At 44.0% G+C, this 16,460-nt stretch overlaps 1 protein-coding gene across 2 annotated transcripts in view; it reads right to left on the reverse strand.

Annotated features, from left to right (window-relative positions):
• Positions 1-16,460, reverse strand: part of LOC142585803 (exportin-T-like) — a 58,575-nt gene that overhangs the window by 13,982 nt on the left and 28,133 nt on the right. For both annotated transcript variants that reach the window (XM_075696818.1, XM_075696819.1), the window contains exons 11-18: positions 14,983-15,045; positions 13,706-13,777; positions 12,817-12,945; positions 9,695-9,763; positions 8,690-8,809; positions 7,683-7,777; positions 7,045-7,216; positions 5,702-5,844 (exon numbers count right to left, since the gene is read on the reverse strand). In XM_075696818.1, the coding sequence (XP_075552933.1) occupies positions 5,702-5,844; positions 7,045-7,216; positions 7,683-7,777; positions 8,690-8,809; positions 9,695-9,763; positions 12,817-12,945; positions 13,706-13,777; positions 14,983-15,045 (863 nt within the window). The remainder of the gene's footprint in view (positions 1-5,701; positions 5,845-7,044; positions 7,217-7,682; positions 7,778-8,689; positions 8,810-9,694; positions 9,764-12,816; positions 12,946-13,705; positions 13,778-14,982; positions 15,046-16,460) is intronic.

A 16,460-nucleotide genomic window follows, 5' to 3' on the forward strand; every position in this document is an offset into this window, starting at 1 on the left:
TTGGTTGAACATAGAATTTCCAATCATAGTCTGGTACAGTGAAACCTCGTTAAACCGTAGTTGGCCGGAGCTCGGAAAAAGTATTTACTAAACGCCAGTACTGCTTAACCGAAATAGCATGAGATCGCCCACCTGTCAAAAACGGAACTCTGAGAGAGTGCGATGAAAAGGGGGGGGGGGGGGGGATAACATGCAGTATTTATTCACTTCGCATGACAAAAGTGCTATTTTCGTTTGATGCAGTGGCGGCCTAGCAGTGACAACAGAGGCCTGTCTTCGGCTCAGTAATAATTGGCTCATTTGCGCAAGATGCGCGAGGCAGCCAATCGCAGTCGAGAATTCTGATCCGGATCGGGCTTGATTGTGATCAAACTGTTCACTGGTATTACTGAAGCTGCGAGCCAGCTTTTCAGCCAGCCCCCTCTTCTCACCAAGCACTCGCATGGCAGAGTTCTCATTGACGTTGCATGTTCTCCGTGAATGCAGGCGGTAGCGCTGCAAAAGTTGCGGGGCGCCTTTTTCATTGCAGGGTGCTGTTCTCATCGCAGCGATTGCATTCATGAGGCTGATGTAACGCGCAGCTTCAGCCACTGTCAGGCATGAATCGCTTGTGCTGTCGCTTTCTGTGTCGTCCTCGTCACTGTTGCTGGTCAACACTTCGGCAACAACAGAGGCAACGATGGCGAAAAGTCGAACCTTGTAGCCGACATCTCTTCGCGGTCGCAGCAGCGCTGCCGAGCAACTTCGCATTCTAAATGCCGCACACCATAGCCAACAGTAGATCCTTGTTGTGTGCCAGTGCCGACTTCTTCGTATCCCGTTCGATAGCACGAACGATGCCCATTTTTTCTTCTATGCTGAGCACTCGGCGTCTTTTTTATCCGAGCTTCAGCATCACGCAAGTCCTTCTTTGCACGACGCCACAACGGTCTCTAGCACGGCGCCAAAACGCACAGGGTGCTTGGAGGCTGTTCCGATTTCTGAGGCTTGTTGTTCTGCCAGGCTACTCGATAGAGACAACGCACTGCTGCAATTGTGTGACAAAAAGTGGAAACACTACGTGTTAACCGATATTTACGGAATAAGCTGGTAAGGTTTATGCGGATACAAAACATTATTTTCAATGGCCGCTGAGTCAGCAATTTGACTTTACTACTTTTAAAACGAAACTACTGTTTAACACTTTCCTGTCCGCGCCTATGCCCATCGACAGTATGTTGTCGATGGTTTCAACGTCGATTTTCTCCCGTTCGGAGCGCTTATGGACAGCTAGCGCCATCCAGCGCATAAAAGGATAACTATTTTTCAAGTTTCGCTTCTGTGTTTCCTTTTTTGGCCGCGGGAGGGATTTTTAAAACGCCTTTTAATCGCGCTTGACGAGCACGCGTAGTTTCGGATATGGCGTCGACGTCTCGCGCAGCTGCTCCTCGGAAACGGCGAGTTTCGACCGATTCCGATGAGTCTGCATCAGAATTTTGTGATGATGGTAGCAGCGGAGACTCGGGAGATGATTTTGACTCATCCGACTTCAGCACGGATGGTGAAAGTGCGTCAAGTAGCCCCGGAACGTCGACAGGTATCCGCCGGTAAGTTCCGTTTTCCACTCCGAGCCATTTTATCGCGGCCGCGATCAGATCTAAAGACATGCGGCGTGTTCTAAAGGCAACGACTCTTATCTGCAGGGTGTCAACGTCGTTTGGACACGACCACTTGTCGGCGGCGGCACAAAGAGTGGAGTTTTGCGCGAGAAGACGGCCGGGAGTTGACCTCGGCACTGCGCTCCGTAGTTCCGCGCGGCGCTTCGCAAGAGCCGTCGACTTCTTCGCGCTGTTCTTCACGGCGGAAATAATCACAGAGATATGCAACATGACAAATAAATATGCGTGGATGCATATTTTGGAGAAGCAACCATACAGTGAGAGAGACGGCTCTTGGAAACAAGTGACTCCCGATGAGATGAAGAAGTTTATCGGACTTCTCATTTACATGGGTATTGTACAAGTGCCGCGCTTGCACTGCTACTGGAACACGCGGAAATTATTTTCTGGTCTTCTTCCACCTTCGGTAATGCCAAGAAATCGATTCAAAGCGTTGCTTGCATTCCTGAGTGTGTCCGACCCTGAGAAGACAACTGCCGCATCCCATGGCAAGCTGCATCGCGTAGCTTCGCTGCTGAAGCACATCAACGCCTCATCTGCCCAATTCTTCCAACCTGATCGGAGCCTCTCTGTTGACGAGAGGATGGTAAAGTCAAAAGGCAGATCCGGAATAAGACAGTACATGCGGGACAAAGTTATAAAATGGGGGTATAAATTGTGGGTTTTGGCGGACTCCAAATCTGGTTACACTGTTCAGTTCAGTGTATACACAGGAAAGCGTGAAGCACCAAGCGCATGTGGGCTGGCATTCGATGTTGTGACGCGACTCGCAGAGGACTACCTAGATCAAGGCTACATCATTTATTTAGACAACTTTTACACGTCGACATCCTTGTTTGTACACTTGTTGGAGCGCAAGACGCTTGCTTGTGGCACAACGCGCAAGGATCGTCGGGGCTTTCCAGCCGAGCTCAAGGACACCCAATGGGAAAAAAAAGCTAAGAGAGGAGATGTTCGCTGGCTACGGGACCAGGACGTTCTATATTTACAATGGAAGGACAAGCGTGTTGTTCACATGATGTCGACAGCCCACACAGCCAACAAATTCGTACTTGCCAAGCGCAGAAGGAAATTCAACAATAAGTGGGAAGAAATATCGGTGAAAAAGCCAATGCTGATTGACAAGTACAATGTGGGCATGCTCGGCGTCGATAAATCGGACCAGCTGATTGGGACATACAATGTTCTGATGAAGTGCGTGCGCTGGTGGAAAACGCTGTTTTTCCACAGTATAGATATTGCTGTTGTCAACAGCTTTATTCTATTTGATGAGCACCGTCGGCAGCATCCCGAAGTGCCTGAATTGTCAAGAGGTTCGCGTTTTGATCAGTTCGCGTTCAGGCTAGAGCTGGTGGAGCAGCTCATAGGACTTGATTAGCAACAACATCCAGACCCCAAGGCTCCTCCTGCTGTTCCCGCTACATGTGCCCCTAAGGATCAACAGCACAAGCCCCAGAAGCTACAAAGATACAGGAACTGCAAATTGTGCTATCAAGAACGGAAAGTGGAACAAAAAACGAACGTTTTCTGCGAGACGTGCTCCGCAAACTTGTGCTTCACCACATCACGCAACTGCTTTGTGCGGCGGCACGATAGCCTTTAGGGATGACATTTTCCTTTGTAAAAAAATGTCTTGTACAGATAGGAATTTTATATTTGCATGAATGTTGTATACAGCCTGTCCCTTCAAAATGTATATTTTGATATTTTTTTATGTTGTCTTGGTGCAAAGCAGCATCGACGTTTTCGCGGAGTTTTCTCGTTTTTGTCACAAATTTTTTATTAGGTGATTTTTTTCAATTAATTGGTAATAAGTGTTTGTTTTCAAACAACACCATTAAAAAGCGCATTCCCTCTTCTACAAATTGATACTAAACATTTTAATATCAAACATTGGTGTAGCAGCAAAAAAATGTTTACTAGACCACCCGAAAAGTGCTTATTTTCCCACGGACAGGAAAGTGTTAAGCGGGTACAGTTTAACGAGGTTTTACTGTATATTTTTCTTGTCCTTTGGAAGTGCTGAACACTAGAAAATGCAAAACAACCATTGTTAAAGATTTCTCTCGTGCCAGAGACAAAAGTGTCTTGGATTATCTTGAACTGTGCCTTGATGACTTTCATAATAATTATCATACTGTGCTTTGGGATAAACTTAAAGAAATTATTGCTTAGTGTCTTAGCAACTTTATCCTCAATAAAACTAAAAAAACTTCTAAGACTACTCCCTGGATAACGAGAAATCTTACACCTTAAAAGAAAAGTTCAGCGCTTAAGGCGATGTCGTGCCTCATGTGTTTCAGTTCACAAAATCCAGAATAAACTAAACCAAAGAGTACGGCAAACTAAGCACTGGTATTTTCACCATACATTGCCAAACTTCATTCGAACGGCACGCCGAAAATGTTGGACTTTTCTAAACACGACACCAAAACCAATTGACCGAATTGTTCACAAGGGCTATGTCGTTGTCAAAAAACAATGTATCGCAGAGCACTTCAATCATTATTCTTTAGTGTTTTCTTAACTATCAATAGTGGTATAACCCCTAACCCACGGAGCAAGAAACATTTAGGAGAGGAAACTCCGCTGTTTGCGGCGACCAGAAAAGGTAACAAGCCCGCGGAGCCATTATCGTGCTGGCGGCGCCTGGCGGCCTGGAAAGAAATTACCGCCGTTGAGAGTGCGCCGGTGCCCGGGCGCTGCATTTTATTTTTCGCCGCGGCTTCTACAACGCGCCGCATGGCGCCGCCACTGTATATGGCCCCATCGGCGCATACAACAATTGTGACTTTATTTGGTCGCCCGCGCTCGCTCGCGCTGACGGGAGTTTCACCTCCTAAATGTCTTACTCCGTGCCCTAACCGCACGCCATGTAACTCGATTCCTAATATTGTGTCACAACCAGGTGTAGTATCGACGTTCGCTCGTTATCCGGTCGCGGTGAGTTGGACTTCCGCGATTTGTCACGCACCCATCGGTATGTTTTGTGGATAGAAACTCGGCTAGCAGGCGTTAGTCTATGAAAGGTGCAATAAAGACCCTTGTGATTATTTGCACTACTGTGTTGTCGTTCCTTTGTTCCAAGAGCACGGGTCAGAACCCTACAAGAGATGATCTAACAGAAAGCTGTGAGGTTTATTTTTTTCTAAATGTAGACTAAGTGACTCTCCTACCACCTTAATGAATCAATCCAATATTCAGATGCTACAGCTACACAGGAAAATACAAAGACTGAAATTTCTTTGCTTAAAAACAACTGGTTACCCCTCCACCAGAGGCTTATGTTAAATCACTTACTGCGCATTGAACACGGTATCATCGTGCTTATTCTTAACACCTTATAACACACCAACTAACCTCTTTCAATTTTCTTTTTCCTGCGCACTATAACAGATTAAAACAGCCTGCCATTATTGCAATTGATAAGCACTGATTCTATTGAATGCATGTCTTGAATGTTAATGGTACTGCTATGTTGGCACATGTTAATGTTATGTTTTTTCTTTTACATGCAAATTTTGTTGATACATTCCACATCTTCCTTAATTATTTTCAGTATTATGCAATTCTTGCTTGTTTGTCAACTTATCTCTGGTACTCATGGCCTTTTTTCTGGTGGGAATGGTTGCAAGTGCTTGCATGGGCGTATTACCTCTATTATGTGTATATCACCTTTATTATCTGTCTGATAATGTTCTAATGTATGTCAAGTTTTATTCCTTCAGTGTAATTTCAATTAATCTTATTTAGTCGTTGCTTTCATTATTGTTCTGATCAGTGCATAAACTGCAATGCATTTGGATTCGTTTTTCATGTGTACATATATACACTTAAGTATTGATGTGTTCTGCCCCTCCTGCTTGGGCCCCCATTTAGGTCTGCAGTACTGTATAAATAAATAAATAAATAAATAAATAAATAAATAAATAAATCCAATCTAATGAAGTTTTTGGCAACAATAATGACTTCTGCAATTGATTGCAATATTACGAACACACAAGGCCTGGTTGTGGGTTGCAAACGAACTGAGCGTTACTCACCTGGTCACTGCAATGGCATGATTCATGCACTCTGCAATGTCTCGCCGCTTCTCCTCTGCAGGCTCAAGAGGCAACCGCTGGGCCAGAGTCTCGAACTTGCGCATCACCGGAGTCAACTGGTTCTTCAAGAGCAGCTGCTTCTTCTGAAAGTGCAGTTCACACAAACAAACTATATCACCAATAAGTACAGACTGAAGAACTTGGCATCCATACATGCATTAACTAGTATAAACTATAAAGGTCCTTATTTGGGGAGGGGCAGTAACAAGTAGTTTTGAGCAATCTATTTCTTTCAGCATTCTACCTTTACCCAACTTTGTCAATCCTAAAGACTCTTGTTCCCATTCTTTAAACATGGAGACAATCTGGTTTAGCTTCATAACATTTACAACTGTACTACTATTACAGTCCACGTGAAAAATAGGGTTCAGCATTTTAGACATTCACAAGGTAGTTCACACACTGATAACTGTTCGCGAGACAAAACACTGAAGAGCTTTGTGAAAGGTTTCACTGAACAGATATCAGTGAACGCTTGCATCTGAGCACACTGTAAGAGCACCTCTGCCACAGGCCACCAAAAAACTGCTGTTTTACATGCTGGAACTACTGTCTAATTTATGTCTACTGTAGTGTGGGGCTCCAGATTAATTTTTACTACCTGGGGTTCTTTAACGTGCACAAAATGCATGGTGCAAGACCGTATTTTCATTCCGTGCCCATTGGAATGTGGTTGCCACAGTCAGGATCAAACCAGCAACCTTGAGCTCAGCAGCGCATTGACATAGCCACTGAGCTACCGTGATGGGTGCACAGACCATAAAAAGCTAGAAACATGGTGTGGGCCTACAGTCATGCATTGATGCTTGCAATAAATAACCAGTCGCACACTAACAATAGTTCAGTGACGACTTATGTAGTTGTTCATACTGTTTGTGCTAGTGAAGACTGGCATCGGCAAGGGTGTGATGACAACACTAACCGGAGAAGTATCTGAGAAATACCTCACAACTTATTCCATGCACATAAGTTAAGCAACAAACAGAACACACAAATTTTACACTTCCTGCAACAAATATTTCTGGACCAATTACAACATCATTCATTGCTAGCGTGTTTTGCTTCGCACCTATTTCTCACTGTTGCGTTTCACAGTCATTTGATCTCTCATTCCATGGTGCAGTTTCATAAATAGAGAAGTCACCAGTGTGACTGTGAGAATTGTTTAAGAAAGCTTTTAGCTTTACACCATGCCGAAGCAAAAAAAGATGCGAATTCCTCCTTTCGCTGCAGCTGCTAACAGATGCTGCTTCACAGCCTTCAAAACTTTGCCCAGGACTCACCTCTGCGTTGAACTGGCCCGACACTATGAGCATGGAAGTCGCCTCAAACAGGTACAGTTGATCATCGGGTGACAACAGTGAAGACATGGTGACACCATTCTCAGTGGGGCACAGCACCAGCAATTCTTGCAGCTGCTTCAGAATGTCTTCAGTGAAGTTCAACATGTGCGCTCTATGCCAAAGGAAGTAGGGAAAGCCGACGTCAGCTCATTGAGAAAAAAGAAAGAAAAAATGCCATAATGCGTTGCTGCACAGATTAAGACTATGAACCAAATTTACTTGTTTTGTTCGCAGGCGTGCACTGATATCACACAACAGAAGCAGTATAATTTTTTACTTGCACTAACAGGCACGATTTGTACATGGTGTACATACACTGCATTTTCGCATGTGTGATCCACCCACTGTGTATATAACCTGTCGGCCCAAAAACAGCACATGGGGAAAAAAGAAAAGGAAACCCTGGCATGTAAGCCCTGTAAGTAGTCACACACAACATTGCTGTGAAGCTGCACCTAAAGCAAGAAATCATGAACAAGTAACCTTTGTATCGCTGTGAAGCCACACTGGAAAGAAAAACTTGTGTACAGCTCATAGGCCCACTTTTAGAAAGAAAATTTTGAGCGTTGTGAACTTACTTATGCGACTTGATGAACTTCGAAAAAAAGTAGGACACCCGGCTGCGCACGCTGGGACTTGGGTGGCGCAGGCCCCTTTCATCCATGAAGGCAACCTAGTTGAAAAAAAAAGAAAGAAAAAAATGACAATCCCTTTTTTTCTGGGTGCAGACAGTGCTTGCACAAAGCCCCTTGCAGTAGGCACAATATGAACCACACGTGGAGAATGAACTTGGCACAACGCAGTGCACGTGCTTGAACTAGTGTAATTTTTTAAATGACAGACACAACAAAATTATTTTGGGCCATTGTCTCCTTATTTTCTAGCTTTTGCCTGTATCACCATCCACTATTTCACCTAGAACAAGATAATCGCATATCACCAGTTGATATGTACACAAAAGTCCTCTGTTTGTGCAGTACCATTCTTGTGAATTCATGTGGCATGTGGCAAAGAAATTCAAACAAGACAGAAGTCCACAGGAAGATGGGTGCTAGTAGTGATGAACACTGGGGCCAATGTTTCAACAAGTCCCCTTGTTGAAACATTGGTTCCAGCCACATTCTGTGGTCTGCCACTGATTCATCAGAAGGAAATTATTATGGCACAGAAAATTGCGGCACAATGTCGCAAATAACTGACTAATTTTTGCACCTGAGATAGGCCAACAACATGGAATCTACAGTTCTGTTGAAAACAACTTCAAGTAGCTTCCCAGGGCACACAGATCAAGTCACTACTTAAGAGGTAAGGATGGACCTAAACCATTTCAGTAGTGCAATGACTGCTTCGAACATTATGCTGAGTTTACCTGTTTATGTGTGACTACCACAACTGCTTAGATGAAGTGATAATTTATTTTTACATTGCACTGAATAAACAATCAGTGACATTGAATTGAACGAAAACACAAATACTAACCAAACAAACTTAATTTAGCATTTTCTGAATAGAGTTAAGAATGCAAAAAGGTCTTCAAAATGAGTCGATTCCTTCTTCAGTAGGGTCACACATAACATCAACTTACAAGAACGTCTGGAATGCTTTCTGGCTCCTGGCTGAAGAACTTCTCGTATCGTACAATGGTCTCGAAGAACTGCAATGTCACTGCAGGATGGCCACAGGTGCTTACACCACTCGAGATGAGCTACCATGAAAAAGAAAACATGTGGATGCAAATAGTAAAGGGCTTTGCATGACATATATGAGGGATTCATCTGTAAGCCTTTGCAGTGCAGAACAAAATGAAAATGAAAAATCATAAATGAAAGTCCTTTTTCTGATGTGTTCGGCACTTTATGTCACAGGACCTGTCAAGCTAAGCAAACAGTTGTTCAATTTATCCCACTGTACTCAAAGGCCCTCTCTAAATTCTTTGCAGTTATCCTCACATCAGCTTGGCTGATCAGGAATCAAGGGGTGCCCTCCAACACCACCACTGCTCTACCTCTTTATTCACCAGAGCAATGCTCTTCTAGTTAAGATTAAATAAAAAAGAATAATGCCACATGTGTAGATTGTCACCCTTCTTTCACAGTCAGCTTGACAAGCTTGTGTAAAGCAATCAATGTTACTTAAACCTTGCTATTGACGAAGACTTATGTCACTAGCAGGCATCCATCATCTCCAGGGTGCTTAGGACAATGAACAGTAGATGGAACTTGTATGACATCAAGTAAGACTGTGCAAGTCTTCAGCAACACTGTCATTTCTCTGCTGCGGCGAGTAGAAATGTTCATAACCAAATGATACGAAAACTAAGTTTGCCATATATAACCATGGCAGATGTACAGTCATACCTCAATATAACGAAGTTGTACTTGCAACGAAAAACTTCGTTAACTCACAAATTTAATAAATTCGAGGTTTTAATGTCTCAGCAGTAAAAACAACTTTGCAAATTCCCAGATCATTCCAGGCGGATAGTATCCTTTCATTAAGCACTCATAAAAATATTGCAAGAAGGTTCGGCCATAACAGCGCAGTTCCTGCACTATCATGGCCCACATGTAACGGGAATGGTAAACCATACCTGCCGCATAATGACTACAACTGGTGGAAGAACATCTGGAGCCCCATTAACCTGAGCACTGTGGAATCCCTGGAAAAGAGAGAGAGAGCAAAAGGTGAAGGCAGTTCAGTAAATGGCTACAACAATCGCACAATTTTGAGTACAAACTTCAAATCAGTGCAAAAGATTATACGTGCCAGACCCTGAATCTGATTATGAGGCATGCCGCAGTGGGAGGGTCCAGATTTTTTTACCACCTGGGGCTCTTTAATGTGCACTCAATGCACAGTACACAGGAAATTAGTGCACAGACAACAAAGCAGCCACAGGTAAGGCAGAGACAAAACAATAAAGGGCCTTCTATATTAAAGCAAACATAATGGCAAGAATGAGCTTAAAGTGTGCGCATACACTTATGTCCAAAACACAGCAACATAAAAAGAAAATTTCCAAGCAGAACCCATCTCACAGTGACTGGCAACGTTAATGGGATTAACATACAAGCAATGTAGCGAAACACCGTATTTCCACCTCCAAAACACGTCATGTATGAGCAATGTACTGCAGCCAGGCTCTGCTCTTGCACTTCCCTCTAGACACGCTGCACCGTCTAGCGGCAGGCGTGAGAAGCCCGATAGAAATGTTCTTCTGTATATGTGGCCTCTGAAATTGCACCTGCAGCGTGCTGGTGCATATGAGCCATGAACTGCCAGGCAGGTCCCTCTTTCATGCTTCCCTCTGGACATGCTGAGGTATCTAGCAGAACACCTATAAAGTTCCCCTTCTTTTGCATGGCCTCCAAGATATGCGACATGCCGGTACAAGCTAAACGGATACTAATTAACACTTTCACTGTTGGACCTTTCTGGCTGTGACGCACCCCCAGTGTCGGCTTGGTTTCAGGGAACGAGCATAACAGGGAATGAACATAGCAATTTACTTTTGATTATGATTGGTATACAAATAACATAGTCAATGGAATATGCACACATCAGTGTTCTGCAGCTGTTGTTAGTAAACATCATCATCATCATCAGCCTGACTATAACATCTGTTCAACATCCGAATCTGACGATGCGGTACTCATCTCTTCCTCGGATGAAATGCTGTCCGAATCCGAGCTCGGCTCGTATTCTGAACCAGAAGAGCCACTGCTCCAATGAGCGGACGAAGGTCCCGCACGCTCAGCAATCCGAAAGTAACCACGCGCAGGGAGGATGCGCTTTCAGTCGCCCACACAACGTAGAGAAATGGGACATTGTGCAATCAAGAAGACAGAGGGAGATGGAAAAAGGCTAAAACAAAGTTTGAGGGGCTTTGTGTTTACTGCTGCAAGCGGGAAGCGAGCGAGGGAGCGGCGAGAGAGCGAAAGCAGCAATCGAATCATGTGTCGGTCTCTTTTCAGAGAGGCAACGATGTATGCCCCTGTACTTGACGCGCCGTAACAGACACACCAACAGAAGAAAAATAAAAACCTTCAAACCAGCGGAGATGGCAGGACAACCCTTGAACCCATAACCACACGCGCGCGACGCATGATCCAGCGAACGCGCCACTCACCAAAGAGAGAGGGGCGAGTGGCAGTTGCACCGTACTCTTCAATACATGTACCAACACAGTGTGGAGTGAAAATACGAACTTGTAGAAACATTCAACAGATGGCGCGGCCAGTCCAGGAGCGCCAGCTTCGTGCTCAGGCGCGAAATATTGAACACACGATAGAGAATGTACCGGTACGTCAGTGACACTGTGGGGGGGAAGTGCGAAGACGTACTGGTACGTCCATGACAGCGAAAGGGTTAATCCCTTGCGGGAATTTGTGGCGGAGTGCTAAAACGTTGGGTTGCTGTACTTGAGGAACCCGTATGATGCAAGTTAGATTCTGCCCAGCATGATGTAAATTTTAAACCTTTTGAGGGTAAATGCCATAAATATACGGTGCCATGAACATGTTCTAAATGGTCGATGCCACATATTTACGGTGTTGTCTCTATGTTCGAAAAACATGACAATTTTCCAACTTTTTGTTCAACACAGGGTGGCAGCAAGCGCTGCCATCCTGTGTGAATACAAGGAATTTTCTTTTGCTCTGTAGTCGCCTGGCTGTCATTCCGAGGCTTCTTTATGCTGGCATTACAGTGACGCAAGGTCGCACAGCGGTTACTTTTGGTTTCATCTGATAGGCTCTTTCCACTCGTTGTGCTTGTAAAATATCATGCGTATCTCGTTTCTAATCTCTCAAAGGGTCACTGCTAGATGCTCACTCGTCTGTTGCTCACAGGGGTGCGATTACATTCACAGGCGGGTGCTGGTACGTATATAAAAATGATGCTGCCATATAGAAACAATGCTGCCATGTCCGTGCTGGTGAAAAATGACCCTCAAAGGTTTTTTTTTTTTTCCCCTGAAGAGCAGTGTAAAGAGGCTAGATAAGCCCAAGGTGTTGGAGGCAGGATAACATGCTATTTGCATTAAAACAACACGCCCAGGTTTGTGCAGACAGCACAGTTCATGTGCAAGCCGTAAAAGCTGGGAGCAATGGCCACACTAAAGATGAGTCACACCAAACGTAGTTACATTTTATGTAAGGACAAACTGAACATACAAAACTATGTGCCAGAGCAGGATACCCATGTACATCTGACAATTTCTTGCGACACAGATACATGGCATCCCACACTATGTGTAAGTATGCATACCTCAGCAAAACTGAGCAGTGCTATGGCAGCGCTACAAAGGTTGTGCAGCAGGACAACAAAGCTTTATTTCAAACATAAGGGGCCTCCAATGGCGATAGCAAAGGCATACTATTGCTACAGTACCTGCTTGTTCCAGAAACTGCCTTTAAGCAAGCCATCCTTAATGACTTCTGCAGCATAACCAGAACGCTATAAAATGATCAGTCGAACATGCCAACACTTATCTTGGTGCAGTTCCCACTTGCACCAGCTGGTACTGAATTGCAGTTACACGCCTAAATCGAAGGCACCTGCCTATGATACAAGCATTAGCAAATGGCAGCTCCATTCAAGTGCACAATACTCTTGCACGTTTACATGATTTTTTTCAAGCAGACGTAACACAAGCGGGATTGGAGCCCATAACACTGAAAAAAAGAAAAGAAAAAGAAACATAAGTCTTACGGGAATGGCCTCGCCAAGGAGATACAAGAACGAGATGGCAACTTCCACATCTTGAAATGGAACGCTCCTCCAATTCTGAAGTGTTGTGCTTATCATGCCTTGTGTCAGGGACAAGGTCATGTCTTTATCCTAAGAAAAAGAATGTCAGAAATATTTAAAAAATGGCGACCATTTTTAGCATCTATTAAACCACAATTAAAAAAAATATCCTTTCTGCTTGGGCTTTGACTTTTCCTGCAGGTCTTGATCCTACAAGTGAACCAGTGTACTCCTAAGGATTCAGGATTATGTCCCAAAAATAGCACAGGAGTCTTGTCCTAACAACAAAGCAGATTCTTCTGAAGACAGATGCACAAGAGATGCCTATGAAACCGTGTAGTAGCAGTTTCACGCTCATGCAAAGTGCAGCCCATAATGACGACACATACCTAAGTATCAAATAAGGATTACCTACATAGCAATGCCAAACTATCTATGTCCAAGTTTACATGGAGAGATTCAGTGCCCCTTGATGGATATAACTGAAGCAGTTTTAAGTTGAACTTTGACGCACGTGTAAGAGAACAGTGCATTCTTCTGCTTCTGCGGTGGAAGTTATGAAATGTTAAGAAGACGCTTGTATAGACATTGCCTCCTCTGTTTTCTGCCATGGTTATACCTGATCAGACAGTTTTCCTTCAAATACTGCACAACACAGATGCAAGGACAACTTTCCCTTTTGAACATTCAGCACATTTCTGTTTTATTGAACCTTAGGTTACAATCACCTTGTTCAGAAAAACTGCAACAGCTCAGGTAGCCAGCCAAACAAAACAGCTGGAAAGAACTTGCAGCAAACAACACAAAGGACAATTGTAGCTTGTCCCCAGTTAAAAGCCTGTGGACTCACCAGCTGAGCAACGTTGTCAAAGAGCACCTTTAGTGTTTTTCTGTATTCTAAAAATAAGGCTTCGTCTTCGCCCTGTAGAGAAAAAAAAATCAAAAGGTAAAACATGGCGAGAAAAATGCCCCCATAGCTGCATACCATGTGAGCAGCAAAGCCCAATACTCTGCAACCATAAGAACTTTGGCAAAAATGGTTGCAGTGTAGAATTTTTCTTTTTTTTTCGAAACCAGCTGCACATGGAAGGCCCAAGAAAACTTAGCCATTTTGCATGGTCCCCAAGGTACTTGCACTTTTTTTATTGATGGTACGTACAATTGCACTCAGCAGGAGTTGCCATGATATCTCAAGAATATTTTGGGGTATCGATATCTGACATCATAAGTACCACATGACTAGCTTTTAACTTAGTGTGGCTATATTCACATTTTTGTATCAAAAGACCAATCTCACCACGTTCAGAGTTCATGTACAGCGGTTGTGCCGGCATCATTATGCCAGTAGTTCTTACTGCTTTCTCACTACACCTAGGCTCATCCACAAAAAAAAATTCTGGCGTTTTATGTGCCAAAACCACGATTTGATTATGAAGCACACCGTAGCGAGGATTAATTTTGACCTGGATTAATTTTGACCACCTGGAGTTCTATAATGTGCAGCCAATGCCCGGTATCCGGGCATTTCTGCATTTCATCCCCACCGGTGCTAACGCATTGGCAACTAGTTACCCCACTGGTGACAAGTTATCTTTTCGTCCACTTTCGTTCCCCCCCCCCCCTTCATTACTTTTTACATTTCAATTTCAACCACAGCTAATTACCCCTATGCTTTCCTTGGCTGCATTGCCTGCTTGTTTTATACGACATATGCTCAAGGCAAGATTAGGTTGTATGCCGAAGACGACCTCTGCAAAGCGTCTTTTGCAAGCAGATAAATTGGGGGATCGGGAGGTCGCATTGACCTGCTGGTGCTTATAATGCCTTGAGGGCACTTGGCAGATAACAGCAACCGCTTATCAGCACTGCGTAACGCAATGCAGCAGATATTTAAGTGATTAGTATCTTGCTCATTGTGGGCTTTCCTGAACATGCTTGAACAGTGCACTTGAATAGCCCAAGATAGTAATTGTAAGCTTAAAACCATCCCTACAGTTTCTAGGAACTAGAAAACATGTGAAGTTGGTAGCAGAGCTCTCCACTTTCTGCAAAAAACTGGCTTTCAGTACTAGAACTCCTTCACTTTTCTTTTGGAAAACAAGGCAGAATTAGGCAACGGTAACTCACCTGACGTTCAAATAAATAAGAACTGTCATACTTGTATTTGTCAATTACTATGTACAACACCGCCTGAAAGAGCAAGAAGATGAAAAACATCATTATCAACACAAATTAATGCACAGCAACACAAGCGCAACACAATTACCACCATTACATTTATTCTCCTCTAAGAATGCATTTGCTTGGTAAGGACAAAGTACCTTTGCAACTCAAGAACAAAAAATTGGAGGACGCTTAAGCTTTGCCTTCAAGAGTGGAACGCGACGGCGTTCCCGTCGACCCGCCAAGGGGTGTAAGACAATGGGCTACGGCGCAGCGACTACGCGCCCCGCATCGGACGCGGTGAGCGTCGAGCAACGCAGCGTTCGGCGCGACAACGAAATGTGCGCCTGAGCAAGCGACGCACACCTGAGCCTTAGAAACAGCTCGTTATTAAGGCAACACCGCGTTCACTAGAGGCGCTTTTGTACCGCTTTGAAGCATCGAACTCGTGGCTCAGTGGTAACGTGTCCGTCTCACACTCCAGAGACCCTGGTTCGATTCCCACCCAGCCCATCTTGGAAGTTGCTTTTTACTTATTAAGTGCCTGCCGTGATTTATTGCTCACGGCCAACGCCGCGGACGCCGACGCCGACGACACCGGATTTTCTGCGACACGAGCTCCTTAACGCTATCGCGTTAAAACTTCCGGCGGCAGTGCAAGGTGGCCGTGAAGTACATGGCGACATCAGCAATGCAGGCACCAAAGTTCCCAACTGGATGACAACATCGTCAAAGCCCAATATAAGTCAGCTGCAGTTAATTTTGGCATGTGTAGTAAAATTTATATGCTCCTGCATTTTATTACATGCAGTTTACATTCACTGTTATGTGTTCAGATTATATAAATTTACATGTGTGTTGCAGAGATGACCCATTTTCAGAAAAATGTTTCCTTCAGGTGATTGTCAATGCAAATATATTTCATATACACCTAAGCCCACTCATTATGAAGCTGAGGCTTTTGCAGCATGCATATGCTGATCAACTGCTGGATCTTAACGTCCAAATCAATGCCAGAGCTATGAGGAGTGCCATAAACAGGAGCTATGGATTATTTTTAGGGGTGCGCGAATATACAAATAAAATACTTAGCTTTGAATATCTAATCGAATATTGAATCATATGCACATGCATTTATTTGCAAGTTTGGTTAATTTGTTATGTTGGAACACTGCAATTGCATTGTCAAGGTTAAAAAACTAGACTAGTAAGCCATTATACTAAAGCACTGCATTTGGCTCATGTTAACTTGGAAAATTTAGTAATTCTCCATTGCTGTCCTCTCCAGTCAGTGCATTATTATACCACATAAAATGCCCGTAAACTTGAAGGCATTTAACCCTCTGCCAGTCGCCACTCAACGCACTTGCTCTCTAGATGTAAGCTCAGAATTGAGTGTGGCGCTGGAAAAAACAAGAAGTGCACCCTCGCTGACTGCAAAC

Source organism: Dermacentor variabilis, chromosome 6 (assembly GCF_050947875.1).
Source record: "Dermacentor variabilis isolate Ectoservices chromosome 6, ASM5094787v1, whole genome shotgun sequence".
NCBI lineage: Eukaryota > Metazoa > Arthropoda > Arachnida > Ixodida > Ixodidae > Dermacentor > Dermacentor variabilis.